Below are 24,005 nucleotides of genomic sequence, written 5' to 3'. Positions count from 1 at the left end.
TATTTATAAAATTATGTGTCTATTTATTGGTACTCTATTGCTTTGAAAAATCAATTATGTTTACTGTTTTTAGAGGAATACATGACCTTTTGACTATTGGATTAGGTGATTAGCATAGGAAGAAAATATGTATAAAACACACCACCTTTGGTACTATTTGGATTATAGGAAGGTTGATGTATAAAGCAGGCACCTCTGTGCCTCCTAGCAGACTAAGAAATATGGTAGCATAGACTCATAGTTGATGTTTGAACTGGATTGATATCGTCCATGTAGTGAACTTAAATGCATTACCTATAGCTGATCTTTTGTTGTCCCTATTGTATCCATCGAGATGATTTGCACATTCTTTTTTTCCAAACACTCGTACGTGTTCCATCAGCTATACTGGAGTAACCTTGTACGTGCTCCATCGGCAGCTTTGCTAGGTTTTTTTTTTCTTTTGACATGAGCTTCCCTAGGTACTGCTGTTTGCCTAGAGAAACGCTGTCCAGCGGTCAGAGTTCATAGGGTTGAGATTCACACACAAAGCTCTCGTGAGTTCTAGGCCCGATGGTTTGGTTTGGCTTCAGTTTAATTTCCTTCGCTGCACCTCGACAGCAAGCATCATATATCCACATAAAAAGAGCGACATGTGGTCTCGTCATGGCCCGGTACCTTGCCACTTTGGGACTCGTATGAATGAAAATTCAGTATTTTCTACTTGATGACTCATATTAGAAAACAATGAGACAATTTCATTCCTATGATGCGGTTGTCTCCTGCAATACATGAACTGCCTGGGTGGAGAGTGCTGACCAGTTCGAGTTGGCCATGGCGTCAGGCAAACAAATAACCGGCATCAGAAAATTGATAAAAAGACAGTGAAATCACCTCCGCATTGAAAGCTGATAGGCTCTGGCTGCTGCGGATCCATCGGGGAGAGGGGAGAAGCTCGAGCAAGAACAGGCATTGTCGACCTGTCCCAGCACATGGCAAGAACAACAACCTACAGCCACTCGGGCATTTACACGAACAATTCTCGTGCCTGCTCAAACAACCGCATCGGACACAGAGCAGGAGAGCAGCACGGCCCTCACTGTGTTCCAATGCCTCAACGACGCAAGAAACCTGCCTGGGACTCACCCAAGGCGCGGATGGGCAGCCACCCGCCAGCCAGGAGACACGGCGTCCCCGTTTCTCCAACGGGAAAGCGACGTCCTCCCATGGCCGAACTTCCCTATCTCGCGGGCGATGCGGCTAGCGATCCCCTGACGCCTGGACAACCTTCCCCGTGCGCCGAGTCGCTCACGGACTCCCGTGGCCTCCCGCTATGGCCGAGCTTCCCCCGTTCGCACGATCCTCAGCCGCTTGGAACAACTTCCCCGAGCTCTGCGTGATCTACAATTGTGACTTTGACGGTGGTGACCGTGACCGCGCAGTAGAGGCCGGGGCGGCCGCCCCTGCTCGACCGTCCACCACTGAGTGGAGCGGTGCCGCCCCTCTCCCGTACAGCGGTGGGAGGAAGAAGAGTTCGGTTGGATCTTGGACTAATATATCGAACAGTTATTTTCACTTAATAATGGCATTGGTGGGTAATTTCCTAGAACGTTAGGGGTAAATAAAAACGGACGAACAAGAAACCTTATTTTTTTTATTGTTAGGTAAAGAATCGGGTGTATGACTTCTTGTCATAGGATGTTACCGAGGATCAGACAAAATATTATTTTCAAAGTTGATATCACATAATTTTGGTTCAAATATGTGATACTGGTTGGATGCTTAAGGGATAGGAGAATGCCCGTGCGTACATAGCTGTAGTAGTGACGTACATAGCTGAATGCCGGTACATGTACGTCAAATATGTTATATCACATAATTTCTGAAACTATACTGCCGATGTATTGTTTATAGACTTGGAGCACTTAGCATGACGGGGTAGATAAGAGCTTGATATTTAAAGTAGAGTGGATGACTGGATTCCAAGACATTCTTGTGTCAAGTGGAGTCACCATTGATTTGGGAGCTCAGCACTACCGAAGTGTGGACTCCAAGCCACAACTACCAGCCAAGCTTATCTGCCAACTTGGCCTCTGTTTGTATCATTGTCTCGCGTAGCTTTTTGATCAATGATTTGGTAGGAATTATCATTTTGATGTTTCTCTATCTTTTCCATGTGGATATGAGGGAGACACCGCTGAAAGAGGACACAAAGCTGTTGAACACCATCAAGAAGTTGAGCATAGACATTATGCCATATGAACTATGAAGTGGGGCTCGTATCGGTAGGCGCTGGAATGGGGGAGGTAGCACTGCAACAAGGAAACGACGCCATGCTTGTCGATGGGGGATTCTATCCCCAGAGACGAACGACGAGCCTCAGATCCCCTCTGCGTCTTCCTGATAGAGAGCAAAGACAAACCTCTTCTTCTCATCCTCAGTGACACAGGTGTTCCGCTTCCCGGCATGGCAGCAAGAAACTCGAGCAAATTTGATTCACGATGCAGACCTGGAACATGCAGCTGCCTCTGCCTCACCTCGCCACGCCTGTCCCTGGAGTTACACCAGCGGCACACCAGGTTACTAATGGCTTATCATGTTCTCCACATTTCGTTTCTCTTATTACACCAGAAGCATCTTCTTTCCATGGTACTGTTGCATGTTCATGTTATGTGGCTGCTAGGGTTTGGGAGGGAGAGAGAGGGCTGCGAGGGCGCGAGAAGGCCGGCCGGGGGCCTTTTGCCCACGGCCGGGCAAGAGGGAAGGGATTTCCTTCTTAATTCTTGCTTGATTAGATTAATACATCTCCTCTCCTTATATAGAGAGGTTTACTTGACTCTCAAGCAAGACTTACTTGACCCCTAAGCAAACCATAAGACTAACGGGCCCAAGCCCATGACGTACTCTAACACTACACCCCACCTGGACATGCAGCTCGTCCTTGAGTTGCAACCTAAACAAACCATGACTCGACACAACACAACCCTAACACCTAAATACGAGCCTTTTACATCTCGGCTTGTTTTATTACTCTCAACCTGAAATAGACTAGGACGCTTTATTGTTGACCCCTAAACATAAAGTGGCACCATCCGCCCGTCGGACGTGCACCTGTACAACCACCTGGATCCCATGGAAACCAGCGGGACAAAAGGAGCCTGCGCGGCGGCCGGCGGCGGAATGCAGTGGTGCTACGCGGTGCGCTCCTGTCGGTGACTCCATGCCTTCTCCCCGCCGGATGATTGTCGATGGCGCAGACTTTGAGGTCGCTGCCCGCGGGAAAAACAACATGTCCGCCGCCCGTGGGGGAAACCGCACGCCCAAGATCCCCAACGCAGCGGACGAGATCGAGGTCCGTGCGCAACGAAGCGCAACTTGGAGGAGCTGCAGCTGCAGATCACGCATCTCCCGCACACGCCGACGCACTAGGAGGCCGCGCGCAGCAGCCTGCAGCCTCACCGCCGCCGACACGTGGCGGATAGCGATCCAAGCCGGAAGCGGTGACGGCGACGGAGGGAAACGGACCTGGTGGAAGGGCATCCCGGGCGGTGTCGATGTAGAGCCCGGGGCCAAGGTCGCTCCCACACCGCCGAAAGGCAGGGACGGCGTCGGTGGCGGCAGCAGCCGCTGTTGCGGTGTTGGTGGCGACGGTAGCTGCTGCTGCTGTTGCAGCTGCCCATCGAACGGCAGGGATAGCGTCGGTGAGGACAGCAGCTGCAGCGGCGGCGTTGTTGGCGGCGGCAGCTGCTGTTGCTGCTGCAGCGTCCCGGTGGGAAAGAAGGCGGCTGGCTGCTGGAGAAGAGGGACCCCCGGCGCCGAGGTAGGGCCCGGCCCGGAGATGGTGGACAGCGGCAGTGGGGATTGCAGCAGCCCGGCGTCGGGTGGCGGCGACGACAGCAGCAGCGTCGGCTGCAGCGGCCCGGCGATCGCGGCGGAGGCCGCCTGGTGCGTCGGCTGCCACGGCAGCAGCGCCGCCGGCGGTGGCGGCCCGTAGGGACCGGCCAGGAAGAGGCAGATCTCCTGGACAGCAGTGGTGAGATCGCGGAGGACTGCGGTGATCTCCGCCAGGGAGAGAACGGCGGGGACTTCGGAGTGTGGCGGTGGCGGGTGGGAAGAACTTGGTGGAGGACTGGACATGATCGAACCCGGGAAAGCTGATACCAAGTGTTATGTGGCTGCTAGGGTTTGGGAGGGAGAGAGAGGGCTGCGAGGGCGCGAGAAGGCCGGCCGGGGGCCTTTTGTCCACGGCCGGGCAAGAGGGAAGGGATTTTCTTCTTAATTCTTGCTTGATTAGATTGATACATCTCCTCTCCTTATATAGAGAGGTTTACTTGACTCCCAAGCAAGACTTACTTGACCCCTAAGCAAACCATAAAACTAACGGGCCCAAGCCCATGACGTACTCTAACAGTTCAACACAGTGCCAACTGGAATAATTTGATGGTGATATCTTCAGATGTTTAGTTTGTAGTTTTTACAGGACCCCAACGCGCCCAAGCACGGCCGCGGCCTCCGGCTCAAGGCCAAGAACTTCGTGATCGAGACCGTCACCAAGGCCACCACAGAATTTCCAAAAGCGGCTGCGGCCGCCTCCATGGCCAAGAAGGCCAAGGTCGTCATGGAAGCAAAACTCGCCCCGGCTGACGTATCCGGCAGAACCCCTGCCTAGCGCGGCTGCCCACCCAAGCTCTGGCTCTGGAATCTGTCTCTGGTTGCGACGCTGGTAAGATCTTAGGCAGGAGTAACCGTGCTCTTCGATTTGTGATTCGTACTAATCTGTCTGGTACAGGATGTATGATGGCCTCAAATTTCTTTGTTATGTGCTTTTAATAGAAATTATTCTACTACGTTTTTGCGTTGTACTTAAACTGTAGTGGAATTTGAATGATCAACTAATACTCAACATTTTCCTGCCATTGAAGTTTAGTTTCAAATGTTGGAGTACTGGTCTGTCATCTTGTAACAGGATGGATGAGGTACTGAAATTCCTCTTTCATGCCTTCAAAAGAAAATTTCTAATTAGGTTCTTCTTGCATATTGAACTGTAGTGGCAAGTAGAATTCGTTTAGTACTTAGATATGTTACTCTACATCATCTCGATCTTGATATTTTGGGTAATAAAAAACCAGACTGTTTTTATGAGAAGAGGGTACTCAACCGAAGGTTGGATAGATCTTGTGAAATTCCATTTAAGACTGACTATATGCAGATACTTACGGATTTGTTGCCATCATATACTAACTATATATGATGGATCATTTTTAGATTATAGTTTGGATCACTGAATTGTACTTGTTATTTTGGTACTTCATAACGGGAGAGCTCACAAGGAACGGGAGCATGTATTGAAAATTATCCTATCTTATGTTACGTTATCTCTCATGGGCTTGCCCTGGTTCAATTTCAACGAACTTCCATCTCATCTCTTCCAAGAATTGGCGACTCAGCTATCTTCTAGCATTGGAAGGTTTTCATAGAAGAGGGATTTTACTCAGTTGTATCATTCATGCTATTGGTTACCATTGACGTGAGCATCGAGGAATATTTTTTTAAGGTTTTCTAGCATTTTCAGTTACTTTTTGATCTAATAATCATAATAATCTATGAAGTTGTGGATAAGAGAAGATCAGAATTTGCACAAGGCTCCAACATTGCAGGTGTGTCTTTTTACATCATGGTTCTTCTGTATTTGCCTTACATTTTTTTCCACATGGAATCAGATATTTACAAGTACCTGGGTGAGCAAGCAATCCAATACCTGGGTAAATAGAAAAACTTAAATATACAAATAAACTACTGGACTAATAACAGAGTTAACTCTAAACAATCCATCAAAACAGTGGATAGAGATCTGATTACAATTTTTTGTTCTGGAATGAATTTAAGATCTTCTATTGAAATGCTCCGAACATCCCAATATTAGTCCATGAATGATCCCAATCTCACTGGTAGAGAGGGCGACTCACTGCTGCTATTTTATCTTTATGGCAGGAATCTCTTTTATGGGTCTGTCGAGATATCTAGAAGTTGTTTCTCCACATTCTTAATATTGTGTAATAGAATTTTTTTCCCTAAACACGAAGGTTCTTATGAACTAACATTTCTGTGACTACATACATCATAAGTGTCTCAACTTTTGTTAGAACTGCTTTTGGAACTACATGATTCTTTGAAGGAGAATTAATTTGCATTTGTTATGACACGGATTTGAAAATTGGCAGTGTTTTGTGGAAACTTTGTTTGACGAAGGATGTTGGAAAAACAAGAGATTGTACTAACTTTGCAGCTTCTTACTCCAATGGGCTAATTTATCAGCTGGGTGTTACTCTTTGTCACAACGGAAATTGTCAATAATCAAGCTTTGTATTGTCAAGCTTTTTCGGCTGATGCCAAGATGACTGTTGGGGTTGGGTGCAGTGATTCAAAAATTCATGAGAAGCCGTAACAAGAAGTGGTGCTGATGAGCCTCAGTTGTGATGGAAGTTGTTAGGAATAATGTCCCGCAAAAAGTTAGGAATAATGACGTTTAAACAAACTTTCATAGGTGACATGGTATATTTTTGGTTTAGTTTTTTATCTGCTCAATGAGATTGAGGTATGTGATATGTTTTTGAAAACTTGATCATTTTCCTTTTGGGTTCATGATTTCAGGAACCCTTTGTATGTCCTGGTCCATTAAAATTCTGGTTCTACACGCTGGATGATGTCTCTACATCTGGTGATGGTCCTAGATGATGGTGGCAGGCCTCATCGGCCGTGACCGCTCATTCGACGTGCTGCACCTTGAAACATGAAGGCAACATCAGATCAGTTCCAGATTTAAAGGACACACCGGAGAGACAACGAGGGACTCCCATGGCCTTCTGCTCTTTCACGTGGTCGTTCTGCCTTTGAAGCAACGACAGTGGTGGGGCCAGACCAAGTAACTCCTCCAGCCCCTTCCCCTCTCGATTACTGATGGTGGCATGCTACGGTACGTTGTGTTCGCAGGTGGCTCCATGGAGGTGCTGAGAAAGATGACAAGCTCTCTGAGTGGCAGAAGCGGTACGGTGTCCTTGTGATTCAGAAACTCTGGATCATGTTAATGTTTCTGATGGCATACTAGGTAAGGCTGTAGTGGCATCAACGTGACTATACAGTGCACTTTTCCACTTTTGATTTTTATGTGATTTGCTTGATATGTTTTAGGCCTTAGAAATTATCTTTCGCTTTGTTTGGATGCACAGAATTGGTCCTATAATTGAATTGGACTGAGAATTCCAAATCTAGGATGGAAATGAATTGACTTTAAATTCGATTCTGTTGTTTGGATACGTTTGAAATTTGATGTTAGAATTAAATGGTGTATCCAATTTCAATTTCTGTTTGGATGTATAAACCATTGAATTGGACGAATTAAGTTAGCTAGCACCATAACTTATACATGCATGTCACTCGAGTACTCGACTAATCAAACATGATCAACTCTGATACAAAGCTAGCTAGCACCGTAGGTATTTATACGTACTGTATGGCACTGGACTAACTGAACATAGTCATCTCGTGATACAAAGCTCTAGCTAGCACCATAGCTAATGGTTCCAACGGAGGCCTGCACGTACAAAACGAACACACGCACACGCACGACCGCGGCTGTCATTCCGGCGAGACGCGCACACTGTCGGTGTTGCAGTTTGCTTCGGGCGTGGTCCATGCAAACCTAGAATACATATAGGTTCAGACGCGCAGTTTGCAGTTTGCTTCAGAGCTTCAGAAAAAAATGGAAACCTAGAATGTACAGAAGTGGCAGATCCTAGAAAAATACGCAATTTGCAGTTTGCTTCAGACGCGCAGTGTACGCACGACCTGACAGTGTATGCGACGAACAACTTCCCCGCCATGAACACCCTGCCAGAAACCAGTTCCCAGAAAACACCGCCGCCATTGCCTTAACGCCGAAGTACCACCAATCGCCGCCGTTCCACCTCCAGCCACCGTTCCCATCCCGCTATTCAAACTGATTTGGGGCGGGATCATGGAGGGGCGACCAGGGCCGGGTAGGGACAGCGAGAGGACGGCCGGGTGAGGAGAGGCATAGAAGGGCGAGGAGGCTCACTGTCGCCGGCGATCGAGGGAATCGAGAGTCCTCGCGGAACTCCTCGTCTGCGAACGAGTAGGCGACTATGCGGGGAGGAAGATTCCACGCCAATACGGAGCCTCGACCCTCCGAATTGTTCCTTTGATAAAAAACGCTTCGGAGGTGGGGGCTGGAATTAGGCTGAGTTTCCGGACACTAATTTCACGTGCATCCAAACAGGGGAATTATAGACCCTAATTCCAATTCCCAAATTCTAGGCCCAATTCACTGCATCCAAACACAGGGTTTGAGAAAATAGTTCTTGGTTTGTATATGAAGTGTGTGATTGCAGTATGGAAGTGTCTATTTATAATCCGGAATATATTATACTAGGATTAAAGGTTGCTGCTGAACTCAGTATTCTCTCGGTTAGATATCTGCACTTGAGTTCAATAGTAGTACTTCGTTGCAATGAAATGTTAGAACCAGGTTTATATGAGGTGATTCGAATGGTAGCATATATTGGTTATCCTATTTTTTTTTGGTACGGATACCATGTGAGAACTGTATAATGATTTTGACCATCAACATGTCCAACCATGGTAGCCCACATGTGAACCATCTCATTGGCTTCTTACAAGATAACACCTTAGCATCCCTTCATGTTAAAATGATTAGGTACATCATGCTGAGCCGACTTTTTGATAATGTCCCTCCAGTGAGAAATCATCTCTACCAGGCTAAGTTAGTTAACTAATGTTTTAACCGTTAACAACATGGCATGATTTGTTGTTTGCAAAGTTCATCATGATTCAGTGAATATGCAAGGAATTTTGTTGTCTGAATCCACCACCTCTTCACTCCTTCCCGTCGGTGGTGTTGTTGCCGCCAAGGTCCACCGCCAGCTTGCTGCTTAGAAGAGACCTATGCAATTTCTTTGCACACTGTCAAGGCCCAAACCACATAGCAAGCGCTGCGTCCATTGAGGCCCGAGGTTGACTCCTCTATTGGGTCTGATTTGCTTCTAGAAAGGACAGAGATCCACCATGGCCGATGTGTGTCAAGCAGCTCACCCCGGCGAACTCCTGGGCTTGCCTGACTGTTTCCATTCTGAGGGCCTCTATTGTGTGCCAATGGGAGGCTTGGTATGTTTTGTAACCTACCTACGCAGTTGTCATAGTTGCCCGTAACAACCATACTAATCTCTTGTTTGTGTTATTAGTTTAACAAAATCAACTGCAGTCACCTTAGCCTTAATTAGCAAATTTTGCCCATAGCTGGAGTTTACATAGTTCGCATTTATATCTACATTGTAATATCTCTTTCTTGAATGCCTGCATTTCCTAAGATCGCATTTTTTAATTTCTTATATCATGTGAATATGTACATACTACTTATCTCCATTTTTCTTGAGACAGGCTAAAGATACACAAACGGATAGATAATTGGTTGGTAGTCTTGCCATTTGGAGTATGAAATACCGGTTTAGGGCAGTATTTAGATGTCAATTGCTTAATTTGTATTTTTCCTGCGTGTAAAAGCTACCTCTTAGCTGTAATAGGCCTTTTTTGTCATGCTATTATTGTTGTTCGTTGTGGAGCATCCCCATGAGCAGGTGGTCGCAACTGCGGCTCGGGAGCTCAGCTTGTTCCTCTTTCCTTCTCACCAGCGTGAAGGAAATTGGGGGCAGGAGGAGGTGGCAGGTGGGAGTGACACAGTTATGGCTCCTGTTCGAGGGCCAGCTCATGACATTGGCCACAGAAGCCCTGGTCGTCTCTGTGGTCGACGATTGGTCTACGTGGAGATTCCCACAGGGATGCATGGCGGCATACCGCGAGGATGACACGACGGACACCAGCTCCTGCCCCTTTGCAACCCTCGTTGGTTTTGTGGTTGACGGTTCTCCAGTATGTTTTCGTGCTTGTCATACGCCCCTGTGAAACCAAAGGAGCCCAGAGATCGAATGCTAAATTGGATGAAGCATTCTCTCTGTTATAGAGGATCCAATACTATATTCACTTGATCACTCGCCTCCCAGTTTTGTTGCATTTGTCTATTTTATGTAATGGTTGTAGGCTTAGTTCTGCTTCTACTTGTGAGTTGTGACCTCCCGTGAAGGCGTGAACTTGTGGTTTCATGATGAAATGTAGCTGGGGGCAACCTTTTTTTTCAAAAATGAATGGTTCAGCTTTTCTATAACCCTGGTTTTGACCATCGATTCACCCTAATGTATGTTTGTGTTTCTGTGTTTCATGATAGATAGATACAATAAATTGGAGGGTTATTAGTGCAGTTACAAGAAGGCAATCAAACTTTGAAGATTCGGCTGTATCTGAAGTGCACAACTGAACATATGTTTATTTGATCAATCCAGATATGTATGTGTCGAAAGATGTCACCGAGAGCGTTGCAAGCTTCTTTTTATTGTTTGTCTAGAATAAATAGTGTGTAGGACATAAAATTGCTATTATTAAATCCTCACGCAAGTAAACAATACGGATGATTTTTTTTTACTTATCTTCTTGTGGCAAGCTATATTAATTCAGATGGGGTTGTTGTCATGCATCCAAGAGTAAAATTCCAAGAATTTTGTGGCTCGCACATCTTACCACTAGCACTACCTTGGTGAGAACTTGTTTTCTCGTTGCAGCATCATTTCAATTAATCAAGATAATACACTGTCATATAATAATTTGGAGTCGATATCAAAACTCCAAGTTATGTTTCTAGCAAAGAAGCTAACAAGTCCTGCATTTCAGGGATAGCAAAGGATAATATGAATTTGCTCTTTTCTTTGCTAGCTAGATTTTCTTGTGTTTAGATAATCAAGTTACTCTTGGCTAGGGAATAGTGAGTTCAGTGGGCATGTGTTGATTGAACAAGTGCCCCCCTGCCAGGCTGAGCCGATATATTATACATTGATCTAATATAGGGCGAATTTTCAAAAATAAATTATTTATCTAGACAATGCACTGCTATGTAACCATATTATTTATAAACATGAATTTCCAAATGCATCGGATTCACATGTGCGACAAAGTAAGAAATCTTGAGGAACCGTTGCAACGTACGGGCATTCAACTAGTGCTTAATAATTGTTGTTGCTCGTAGCTGTGAGGATAGTGGTCAACTTGCTTCTTGGAGTCAGGATCATTTGCTGAAATCTTCTCCTGCTCTTCTTCAGTATTCAGTTCTGCTTTAGCTTTCTTAACCAAGATGCGCAAGTCGTACAGCAATTCTGCCTTAAGCATGCGGAGAGAAACAACGTCATCATAGATTTGCAAGATAGTGTCCTTATTTATTGTCTGTTGATATAGAGATGCATCACGTCTAATCACAGTAAGCTCATGGCTTGAGAAGATCTGAAACAAACATACTTCAGTACACAGCTAAAATGAAAACTGTCCAGCATATGTATACTATACAACTTTTGCACACACAAAAATAAGGATCACCTTGTAAGGAGGACCAAGTTTAACTCTTCCTTGAGGATCAGCCACCATCTTCAAAGCTGTTGCAAGTTTGAATAAATTCCAGTCTTTTGTATCAAGCGCAGATACCTTCTTCAACCTCTCATCAAACCTTTTGCACAAGAACCTCAAATGTGCGTTTTCACGTATATCAGTTTCATACACCTTGGCAGTCTTCTTAATAATACATTCATTAAGCTGGGTAAAAAGTAGCATTGCTTAATCACAACAAAGAACATAGGCAAGAAAAATCCAGAAGATGAATAAAACAAATTGAGATTCTCAAATATAGTTTATGATAATAGTGTTTCTATGAAAACCTTTCATCACTGGCAATAAAGTATTAGGAGAGCACAATCAACCAGACAGGAACATTACATGACAAGATAATGATAAAACAGAAACTAATGCATAACAGAGAACAGAAGGACAAGCACTAAGCTCACCATCTCTTTCTTGACATTAAGGTTGTATCGATTTAAGACCACGTTCAATCCTAGGCTGGGAAGCAAGTCATCCTTACTAATCGGAGACTGTTCTTGAGGCACTAGAGTATGCATGAGATTCTGCATACCCCACATCACCTCCTTCACAGCTTCCTCATAATGACAGTTTAGCCCCTGAAAAAGAAAATGGTAATATGTACTGTGCACACAAGCATAAACAACTAGGGAGATAAGCCATAAAGCTCTACTTAAGACACTTATACAAACCAGTAATTTTTTTATCAAGTCTTTATATGCAAGGCTTCCAACAACTAGTGTCTCGTCAGCGTCGCAGTGCGTCCAGAGCATCTTGGTCAGGCCCACATCTATTGTCTGGGCAGTAAGGTTAATGACGTTGCGCGTGTCCTCGAACTTTCGGAACTCATGCAGCCGGAAAATCTGAGAAACAAGGGCAAGCATGTTTAGAACAAAAAAACAAAGCTTGTCAAATAGCGATATTATTGAATGTGCTTCAGTTCTGCTAGGAGGTGAGGTAATTCAGTAGGACTGTCTCAGCCACAAATATATAGCCGTGCTCAAGTCTTAACCTGCTCACGTAGTTAATTCAGTGGAACTCTTAACCTGCTCATGTATTAATGTAGTGCTCGCTGCTTAGTTCTTTTTTCCTATCATGGCCTTCTCGGCCATAGAGGGATCACAGTATCACGTCACATGTGGAGCAACAGCACAATAAGGTGCACAAATTCCTAAATAATTCATAGAAATTTTTGTTACAAGTGAATTTAGTAACCCTAGTAAGTTGGACAAACCCAACAGCATGCTACAGTTATAGGCTGTGTTTTTTCTTATAGTTCTCACTTTGAGTTAATACTGACAGAGAAAGAACAATAAGCCGTTGCAAATATTGTACTCCCCCTCAGCCCAAATTGCAAAAAAAAAGAAAGATGGAAGCCTGCTGTAAGTAACTAATAGGAAAATGGTGGCGTTACTAACCCTTTTGTGCCAGAATTTACCCACGAAGTATATCCAGATGTGCTGCAGAAAAATAGAATAGGTTAATTGGATTGTGTCATTGACTGTAAATATGGAAGTTAAAGGAAGAAAAAACAAATCAAGCAGTACCTTAATATCCTTCTTAAGATAGTGCTCGTCAAAAGAGAAAATTGCGAAGCCAGAGGGTGTCTCGAATAGCAGCTTGACTAGGCCAGGAATCTTGTAGGTTTGTCCTGTAGAAGATAAATCAAGCAAACAGAAGTAAGCGTACAACCAAGCGGCGGGGTCTGAGGATGTGAGGCGGGCTTTGGATTCAACGGAGGCGGATGGCAAGGGTTTTCGGGGCTGCGGAGAAGCGGCGGTTGCCCTATCCACCGCAGCCGCGAGATAGAATGCGAACTCAGCCGGGCCTCCTCACGATCCACATGTAGAGCAAGACACGGGCTCCGATCTAGGGTTTCAAGTCTTACCGTCACGATTCAAGATCTTCTCCGACGTGCATGTATGCGCGTTACCGAGAGATGGAGAGGGAGGGGAGGTTGAGGCCGCCTCACCTATGCCTGTAGCCATCGTGCGCGCTACCGAGAAATCGCAGGTGAAGAGGTGCGCGGCGGCTAAGAACGGCGAGTCTTTTTCTTCTGGAGATGAGTCCAGGTGGCCGGGACCGTGGGGTCGGGACCTCCTATCGACCCGGCGGTTGTGTAACCTAATCACCTCTACGAGTGAAATATGATTTTTAGGGCCGACAAGTTATAGGGTTCATGAGTAGTTGAGTTCTTAGAGCATCTCCACTCTGGATTAGACGTAAATTTGACGTGGGGAGGACTAGTTTCCCAGCCGCGATCTCAGCCGAAGACGCCGATCTAAATTTGAAAAACGGAAACTTGACAAAATATGGCAAAAAACGATTGAATTTAGACTAACTTTAGTGATATTTACTATATAGAGGGCGAAGTTCATAGATAGGGGCCGAATTCGACTATATTTCGAATTCGGCCAGGGGAATACAACTCTAAATATTAAAACACGGCGCTCTACATGCCCAAATGGCGGTAGGACACCGTGTAGTCGCCGTCGCCGCCGGCGCCATCATCGTCGGAGCCGTCGTCGTCGAACTGCGGCGGCGCCAACGCCGCCTGGCTGCTGCCTTAGCCGGCGTCTCCCCACCGGCCACTGGTGTGAGGCGGAGACGGCGATGGCTTGTACCAGTCGTCGTCGGACTCCTCGAGGTCGATGATAGGGACGGCGACGCCGGATGGAGGAGTCGCAGGCCGGCGGTAGCGAGCGACGTCCTCGAGGAGCCTCGCCTGCCGCTCCGCCTCCTCCTTCTCCCACTGCTCCCTCGACCAGGCACAGGCCTGGTCGAGGGGCATGGCGTTCTCGGCGGGAACGAGGTCCTGGAGGGACCTCGCCATGACGACCTCGAGGATGGCGGCGTCCTCGGCGCTTTTGGCCTCCTCCACCTTCACCTTCGCCGGCTTGCGCTTCCGCTCGCCGGAGGCGTCGGGTTCGCGCTTGGGGCGGAGCCGTCCTTGCGCCCTCGAGGGCTCACGGATGACGATCCCGCCGCTGCCGCGCGCGCGGGTGCTCGGCGGGGAAGATGGTTCCTTTTTCACCGGCGCCCAAGATGGCGCCGACCTGGAGATCGACCTCGACACCAAACCGGACGACGAGGAACTGGCAGCCATGCACCGTGGCTGCCAGCTACTTACCCAGCGGTGGCTGGCCGATGCCCTCGACAGCGGGGCATCTTCAGAAGGGGGAAGTTGCCGCCCTCGATGTGCTTGAGGACGGCCTCGAGCGTCCGGCCCGGCACGCTCCACCACCGCTTGCGTCCGGCGGTGTTGTTGCACGGAGGCGGCGGGCCGTCGTACGCGGGGAGCTCCTGCTCCCACCGGCGAAGGAAGTAGGAGTTCCACGCCGTCAGGTTGTCGGGGTGGTAGCGTGGCTCGGCGCGGTCCTAGTCCAACAATGTTAGTCGGGCCTCCTCGATGGCGGCTTCGAGGGCGCGTCCCTGGGGCGGCGGCGGGATTGGCACGCCGCCTGCACTTAGCCGCCACCTGATACGTCCATTTTGCATCACTATTTTATATCATAATTTACTGTTATTCATTGATATATTTCATATTTAGAGATGATACTTATGTTATTTCATCTATTTTGCATGTTTCATGATTATTGGAGAATCGCGCACCGGAGTCAGGCTTTTGCTGGAAAAAGCACCATCAGAATGCAATATTTCGGAAGATCAACAATTGACGGAAATTACACTGAAAATCTTATTTTTCCAGAAGACGGAGCTAGCCAAAAGGAGGAGCCGAGGAGGGCCGCCATGGCCCCCCCCATAGGCCTGGCCGCGCCGCCTTGTGGGGAGGGGCCCACATCCCCCTTCTGCCGCCTCTCCTTCGCGTACTTCTTCATCCCGAAAACCTAAGCTCCAGAGGATAATCGCGAAGAGTTACAGCCGCCTCTGCGGGGCGGAAAACACCAGAGAGAAAAGAGCTCTCCGGCAGGCTGAAATCTGCCGGGGAAATTCCCTCCCGGAGGGGGAAATCGACGCCATCGTCACCGTCATCGAGCTGGACATCATTGGGATCATCATCACCATCATCTCCACCGCTGCACCTCGTCACCGCTGTAACATCTAGGGTTGAATCTTGATTGTTTGATAGGGGAAACTCTCCCGGTATTGATTAGTACTTGTTATTGATGCTATTGAGTGAAACCATTGAACCAAGGTTTATGTTTAGATTGTTATTCATCATCATATCACCTCTGATTATGTTCCATATGATGTCTCGTGAGTAGTTCGTTTAGTTCTTGAGGACATGGGTGAAGTCTAAATGTTAGTAGTGAATTATGTTGGGTAATATTCAATGGTTTGATATTTAAGTTGTGGTGTTATTCTTCTAGTGGTGTCATGTGAACGTCGACTACATGACACTTCACCTTTATGGGCCTAGGGGAATACATCTTGTATTCGTTTGCCAATTGCGGGGTTGCCGGAGTGACAGAAACCTGAACCCCCGTTGGTATATCGATGCAGGAGGGATAGCAGGATCTCAGAGTTTAAGGTTGTGGTTAGATTTATCTTAATTACTTTCTTGTAGTTGCGGATGCTTGCAAGGGGTATAATCACAAGTATGTATTAGTCCTAGGAAGGGCGGTGCATTAGCATAGGTTCACCCACACAACACTTATCAAAACAATGAAGATTAATCAGCTATATGAAGCGAAAGCACTAGACTAAATTCCCGTGTGTCCTCAAGAATGTTTGGTCATTATAAGTAAACAAACCGGCTTGTCCTTTGTGCTAAAAAGGATTGGGCCACTCGCTGCAATTATTATTCTCGCATTTTACTTACTCGTACTTTATTTATCTGCTATATCAAAACCCCCTGAATACTTGTCTGTGAGCATTTACAGTGAATCCTTCATCGAAACTGCTTGTCAACACCTTCTGCTCCTCGTTGGGTTCGACACTCTTATTTATCGAAAGTACTACGATACACCCCCTATACTTGTGGGTCATCAAGACTATTTTCTGGCACCGTTGCCAGGGAGTGAAGCGCTATTGGTAAGTGGAATTGGTAAGGGAAACTTTTTCTGTACGTGCTGATTTTATTCCTGCTGCTATAATTCATTATGGAGAGATCTTCTCTTGAATTTCTATTTGGAAAATCTACTACTACTGCAAGGGTAGTGGATGAGGCGCCAGGTGAGAAAGAGGTTCCATACAAAATACCTATGAACATTATTGAACGTGTTGTGGATAACCGCTATGAAGGGGATGGAACTGTCCATCCTGGAGATCATTTACTGTTTTTACATGAATTGTGCGGTTTATTCAAGTGTGCAGGTATTGCTATGGATGAAGTTAGGAAGAAACTATTCTCTATATCGATGTCTGGTAAAGCGGCGCAATGGTATAAATTGTTGAAGAATAGGGATTCTCTTGATTGGAAGGATATTGTGCCTCTATTTTATTCTTAGTTCTATCCTCCAAGTGAAATTTACAAAGACCGGAACCGCATATATAATTTCTGGCCTCATGATGGAGAGAGTATTGCCCAAGCATGGGGGAGATTGAAGTCTTTAATGCTCAAATGCCCCACACATGAGCTTCCTGGTAATATCATCATTGATAATTTCTATGCAAGACTTTCTTTTCAAGATAAAACCTTGCTGGATACTTCTTGTTCTGGATCATTTACACGCAACAAAGAAGAGTTTAAAAGGGACCTTCTTGATCGGATTCAGAAGAATACTGAAGGATGGGAGAACGACAAAGATAGAGAGTCAGGTATAAATTATGATTATGAATGCATTGAAACTTTTATGGATACTGATAAATTTCGTAATATGAGTGCTACTTATGGTCTTGATTCTCAAGTCGTTGCAAATTTTTATAAAGCTTTTGCCTCTCATTTGAATTGCCTAGGAAGAATTTTGATAAGTATCATGAACCGTATAAAGATAAAATTGATTCATCTATAAATAAATGTGTTGTAATTGAAACTGTTGATCATATTCTTCCTGAAGCTTATATTGAAAAAACTCCTTTCCCTGCTAAAATGAAGGAGTATTCTGTTATAAATAGTGCGGTTAATAAAAGTGCAAAGAAACCTATAGAACCTGAAGAGAAAATAAAGGTTGAACCTGCTATTGCAATAGTTAAAGATCTTGTGACTGAAAATGTGGAAGATGGTCATATTATTTTCTGTGAAGATGCTTCTAATATTGTTTCACATCCTAATAAGTCTAGGAAAGCCAGTGTTCCTATGCTCTGTGTTAGAATTGGTGATCATTGTTATTATGGTTTATGCGATATTGGTGCAAGTATTAGTGCTATTCCTTATGAGCTTTACACGGAGATCATGCATGAAATTGGTTCTTGTGAACTTGAAGATATTGATGTGGTTATTCGGCTAGCTAATAGAGAAACTATCTCTCCAATAGGTATTGTTCGAGATGTGGAAGTTCTATGTGGTAAGATTAAATATCCTGCTGACTTTTTGGTACTTGGTTCTGCTGCTAGTAAGTCTTGTCCTATCATTTTTGGTAGACCTTTTCTAAATACTTGTGGAGCTGTAATAGATTGCAAGAAAGAGAAAATTGTGACTAAATTTGCTGCTGAATCTTATGAGTTTAATTTCTCTAAATTTGCCAAAACTCCTTATAAAGCTGATTTGCCTAATAATGATTTTAGAGTTGAACAATGTGCATCTATTGCTCTTGCTCCTAATAATCCTTTGCAGCAACATTTGGAGGATAGTGAGAGTGAAGTCTTTAGGGAAGAAAGGAATGAGCTTTATGAAATTTTCCTTCGTCAACCTATTCTTAAGCATGATTTACCGGTTGAAGATCTAGGTACAACACCACCACCAAAGGAAGATCCTGTTTTTGATTTAAAATCGTTGCCTGATAATCTTAAGTATGCTCATATTGATGATAAGAAAATATATCCTGTTATTATTAGTTCTAAGCTTTCAGAGTTTGAGGAAGAAAGGTTATTGGAAATATTGAAGAAACACCGAGGAGCTATTGGCTACACTCTTGATGACTTGAAGGGGATTTCTCCCTCTATTTGCCAACATGCCATTAATATGGAAGATGATGCAAAGCCTGTTGTTGAACATCAGCATCGTCTAATTCCTAAAATGAAGGATGTGGTAAGAAATGAGGTATTAAAACTTCTTGAAGCTGGTATTATATATCCTATTGCTGATAGTAGATGGGTTAGTCATGTGCATTGTGTTCCTAAGAAAGGAGGAATAACTGTTGTACCTAATGATAATGATGAGCTCATCCCTCAAAGAGTAGTTGTAGGGTATAGAATGTGCATTGATTATCGAAAAGTTAATAAAGTTACTAAGAAAGATCATTACCCTTTACCTTTTATTGATCAAATGTTAGAAAGGTTGTCTAAAAATACTCATTTTTGCTTTCTTGATGGTTATTCTGGGTTTTCACAAATTGCCGTTAAAACTAAAGATCAAGAGAAAACCACTTTCACTTGTCCCTATGGAACTTATGCTTATAGGTTAAGGAGATATGCCCTAGAGGCAATAATAAAGTGGTTATTATTTATATCTTTATGTTTATGATAAATGTTTATATATCATGCTATAATTGTATTAACCGAAACATTAGTACATGTGTGATATGTAGACAAACAAAGAGTCCCTAGTATGCCTCTTAAACTAGCTTGTTGATTAATGGATGATTAGTTTCATAATCATGAACATTGGATGTTATTAATAACAAGGTTATATCATTGTATGAATGATGTAATGGACACACCCAATTAAAGCGTAGCATAAGATCTCGTCATTAAGTTATTTGCTATAAGCTTTCGATACATAGTTACCTAGTCCTTATGACCATGAGATCATGTAAATCACTTATACCGGAAAGGTACTTTGATTACACCAAACGCCACTCCGTAAATGGGTGGTTATAAAGGTGGGATTAAGTATCCGGAAAGTATGAGTTGAGGCATATGGATCAACAGTGGGATTTGTCCATCCCGATGACAGATAGATATACTCTGGGCCCTCTCGGTGGAATGTCGTCTAATGTCTTGCAAGCATATGAATAAGTTCATAAGAGACCACATACCACGGTACGAGTAAAGAGTACTTGTCAGGAGACGAGGTTGAACAAGGTATAGAGTGATACCGAAGATCAAACCTCGGACAAGTAAAATATCGCGTGACAAAGGGAATTGGTATCGTATGTGAATGGTTCATTCGATCACTAAAGTCATCGTTGAATATGTGGGAGCCATTATGGATCTCCAGATCCCGCTATTGGTTATTGGTCGGAGTGAGTACTCAACCATGTCCGCATAGTTCACGAACCGTAGGGTGACACACTTAAAGTTGGATGTTGAAATGGTAGAACTTGAATATGGAATGGAGTTTGAATATTTGTTCAGAGTCCCGGATGAGATCCCGGACATCACGAGGAGTTCCGGAATGGTCCGGAGAATAAGATTCATATATAGGATGTCATTTTATGTGAATTAAAATGATGCGGAAGGTTCTATGGAAGGTTCTAGAAGGTTCTAGAAAAGTCCGGAAGAAACCACCAAGGAAGGTGGAGTCCCACGGGACTCCACCACCATGGCCGGCCAACCCTAGTGGGGGAGGAGTCCCAAGTGGACTCCCCCATAGGGGGCCGGCCACCCCCTCCATGGAAGGTGGAACTCCCACCTCAAGTGGGAGTCCTAGCTTGGGTAGGTTTCTCTATTCTATGGAAGGTTTTGGGTTCGGGTCTTATTCGAAGACTTGGAGTCCAACACTTGGGGTTCCACCTATATAATGAGGGGCCAAGGGAGGGGGCCGGCCACCCCAAGACCACAAGCTGGCCGCCCCCTTGAAGTGGCCGGCCACCCCCTCCCAAACCCTAGCCGCCCCCCTCTCCTCCATATCTCCCGCGTAGCTTTAGCGAAGCTCCGCCGGAGTTCTCCACCGCCACCGACACCACGCCGTCGTGCTGTCGGATTCAAGAGGAGCTACTACTTCCGCTGCCCGCTGGAACGGGAGGTGGACGTCGTCTTCATCAACAACCGAACGTGTGACCGAGTACGGAGGTGCTGCCCGTTCGTGGCGCCGGAGCGATCGTGATCAAGATCTTCTACTCGCTTTTGCAAACGGTAAGTGAACGTCTACCGCAGCAACAAGAGCCTCATCTTGTAGGCTTTGGAATCTCTTCAAGGGTGAGACTCGATACCCCCTCGTTGCTACCGTCTTCTAGATTGCATCTTGGCTTGGATTGCGTGTTCGCGGTAGGAAATTTTTTGTTTTCTATGCAACGTTATCCTACAGTGGTATCAGAGCCGTGTCTATGCATAGATGGTTGCACGAGTAGAACACAATGGTTTTGTGGGCGTTGATGCTCTTGTTGTCTTTAATTTGAGTACTTTGCATCTTTGTGGCATAGTGGGATGAAGCGGCTCGGACTAACTTTACATGACCGCGTTCATGAGACTTGTTCCTCGTTCGACATGCAACTTGTATTGCATAAGAGGCTTTGTGGGTGTCTGTCTCTCCTACTATAGTGAAGATTCAATTTACTCTTCTATTGACAACACTAGTATCACCGTTGTGGTTCATGTTCGTAGGTAGATTAGATCTCTATCGAAAACCCTAAACCACGTAAAATATGCAAACCAAATTAGAGATGTCTAACTTGTTTTTGCAGGGTTTGGTGATGTGATATGGCCATAATGTGATGATGAATATGTATGAGATGATCATTATTGTATTGTGGCAACCGGCAGGAGCCTTATTGTTGTCTTTAAATTTCATGTTGAGTAGTATTTCAAATTAGTTGTAATAGTTGCTACATGAGGTGAACAACCATGAAGACGGCGCCATGAACCTTGACGCTACACCGACAATGATGGAGATCATGCCCGTTGATGATGTAGATCATGTCCGTGCTTTGGTGATGAAGATCGAAGGCGCAAAGACTAAAGGGCCATATCATATCACATATGAACTGCATGTGATGTTAATCCTTTTATGCATCTTATTTTGCTTAGATCGCGACGGTAGCATTATAAGATGATCCCTCACATTAATATCAAGATAATAAAGTGTTCTCCCCTCGTATGCACCGTTGTACAGTTCGTCGTTTCGAAGCATCTCGTGATGATCGGATGTGATAGACTCAACGTTCACATACAACGGGTGTAAGCCATGTTGCACACGCGGAATACTTGGGTTTGCTTGACGAGCCTAGCATGTACAGACATGGCCTCGGGACAACGGAAACCGAAAGGTTGAACACGAGTCATATGGATGATATGATCAACATGTTGATGTTCACCATTGAAGCTACATCATCTCACGTGATGATCGGTTTTGGTGTAGTGGATTTGGATCGTGTACCACTTAACAACTATGAGGGATGTTTTATTAAGTGGGAGTTCATTAGTAATTAGATTAAAACATGAACTAATTATCATAAACATAGTCTGAGTAGTATTTTGAATTAATTTTGTAGTATTGGCATCCGTTTTCTACCATGCGCTAGTCTTGTAATTGAGATAGAAATACTGTTAAAATTTGACAAGAAACTTTACGGATTGGTACCGTATTGTTAAAGAATCAAGAATTGATTAAGTCCTATTGCAAACTTTTAGTAAACCTCATATTGTTGATTCAAAGAACTATGGTTTCAATTAGTACCTAAAGTTATCTTGTCTCCGTGAAACTTGAAGTTCAAATCTGTTTGAAAAGTAAGGAGCTGAAAATTTAGTTTTCAGAAATAATCAAGGTATGAGATATATGTGATATCTAAGACCTTACTGCAAGATGATAGAATATAAATTTGGTGAGACTACATAAACTCATAAGTTTTATGGGAATGTATGAAGGTTGAAGACGCCAGGCGTCACAATCCTCCAACTATTGGGGCACTAATAATATTCGCATATCCATGAAGTTATCATCCTTAGTATGCACCGTTGCTAAGACTCATCGTTTCGAAGCATCACGTGATGATCGGGTGTTATAGATTCTACGTGTGCATACAACGGGTGCAAGCCAGATTTGCACATGCGAATACTAATATTAAACTTTATGAGCCTAGGATGTACAGACATGGTCTCGTAAAGTCATCATGATACAATGGATAAAATTATGAGTGAAATTGTTCATCATATTACAAAGTTACTAATAGTGAAATCCGGAACACTTGTCATATGATGATCAACTTCAAAGGAAGAACCTAAAGGTTATTGGTATTTGACCAACAAACCTAGAAGTTATTGATGTTGAAGTGTTTTTCTGAATAATGAGGAAAGCTAAAAGAGAAACTACAAAAGATTATTGGCAGAAAGAAAGAAAAGACTAGAAAGTCTAGCTCAGGTGTATATAAATGATATACATGTTATGGATGTATTCCTCGTTTGGTCACACAATGAAATTCTTGGATATTTGTACCATATTGGTTGGTATGAAGTGTCATACAAAACAACGCAATACAAGAATACAATGGTCTAAGTGACTGACAAGGAATATGATAGGAATACACGTCTGGAACAAAATAAAGTGTTATTATGTTCGTCGTTGGCATTCTATCTAGCCCTTAGGGTTTATAATAAAGAACTTAATAATTGTTATTTTGCTCCGGTCAAATTAAAACAATGAGTTGTTCAAATTATGACATTACTCCATATACGATGGATAAGTTATTATAAATCTTAATGGTGAAACACACACACATAATACTGACGCTAAAATGCCATAAGGCAAATGATTTGAATTCCACTTATTTGTGGAACCGCCATTTAGGTCATGTTAGAAAGGAACGCATGAAGGAACTCCATGCAAATGGATTTTTGGAGTCATTTGATTTTTTGAATCGTTTGGCGCTTGCAAATTATTTCTAAAGAGAATGACTAAAATAACGCTCATAGGCCAAGAGTTGAACGGGCAACTAACTTAATGGAAACATACATGATGATGTATGTGGTTCACTAGGCATAGTTGTGTGCGGGAGATTCTTCCACTACATGAAAACTTCCAACAAATGAATTGAGTATATATATGTGGATATATTCGATAAGGAAGAAGTTTGAAACATTTGAATAGATTCAAATAAATTTCAGCATGAAGTGGAAATCATCGTAATAGAAAAGTCAAATATCTATGATTGGATCATAGTGGGAATATTTGAATTACGAGTTTTAGCGAACATCTAAGAGAGTTATGAAGTTGTTCTACAACTCACGTTTCTTGGAATATCATAGTGATGATGAAGTATCTGAAAGACGTATCCAAACCTAGTTGGATTAATAATGAGATAAAATGATGCATTGTATTTTTGTGGATTATGCTTTAGTGACTACCGCTTTTACTCTAAATAGAGCATCATCATGATCCGTTGAAATGACACCATACAGGTTATGGCATGGGTATAAACCCTAATAGTCCTTTCTTTAAATTTTGGTCTAAAAGTTTACAACCAAAATCGGATGAATGTCTTTGTTGGTTATCCCAAAGAATTGATTGGGAATTCTTTCCACTATGAAGTAAACAACAAAAG

The 24,005-nt window shown here is 44.1% G+C and overlaps 1 protein-coding gene across 2 annotated transcripts; it reads right to left on the bottom strand.

The window, feature by feature from the left end:
* Positions 1-10,973: 10,973 nt before the first annotated feature.
* Positions 10,974-13,629, bottom strand: LOC127300885 (uncharacterized). Of its 2 annotated transcripts, none has more exons than XM_051331092.2 (7): positions 13,499-13,629; positions 13,074-13,177; positions 12,945-12,986; positions 12,219-12,389; positions 11,952-12,125; positions 11,491-11,703; positions 10,974-11,397 (listed from the first exon to the last, which is right to left on the bottom strand). In XM_051331092.2, exons 1-7 carry the CDS (start codon positions 13,512-13,514, stop codon positions 11,113-11,115), a joined length of 1,005 nt encoding a protein of 334 aa, XP_051187052.1. In that variant the 5' UTR covers positions 13,515-13,629; the 3' UTR covers positions 10,974-11,112. The 2 variants fall into 2 exon arrangements, with proteins under 2 accessions (XP_051187052.1, XP_051187046.1); XM_051331086.2 differs by having other exon boundaries at positions 13,415-13,626.
* Positions 13,630-24,005: the final 10,376 nt, after the last annotated feature.

Source organism: Lolium perenne, chromosome 1, assembly GCF_019359855.2.
Source record: "Lolium perenne isolate Kyuss_39 chromosome 1, Kyuss_2.0, whole genome shotgun sequence".
NCBI classification, from domain to species: domain Eukaryota; kingdom Viridiplantae; phylum Streptophyta; class Magnoliopsida; order Poales; family Poaceae; genus Lolium; species Lolium perenne.
The sequence above is the reverse complement of the archived record's forward strand: the minus strand, read 5'-3'. Positions and strand labels throughout refer to the sequence as shown.

Coding starts and splice junctions, on each gene's coding strand:
- LOC127300885 (XM_051331086.2), bottom strand. CDS start 13,514: ATGGCTACAGGCATAGGTGAGGCGGCCTCAACCTCCCCTCCCTCTCCA. Junction 12,390..12,944: donor GTAAATTCTGGCACAAAAGG/GTTAGTAACGCC, acceptor CTTGTTTCTCAG/ATTTTCCGGCTGCATGAGTT. Junction 11,704..11,951: donor TTAATGTCAAGAAAGAGATG/GTGAGCTTAGTG, acceptor CTTTTTACCCAG/CTTAATGAATGTATTATTAA.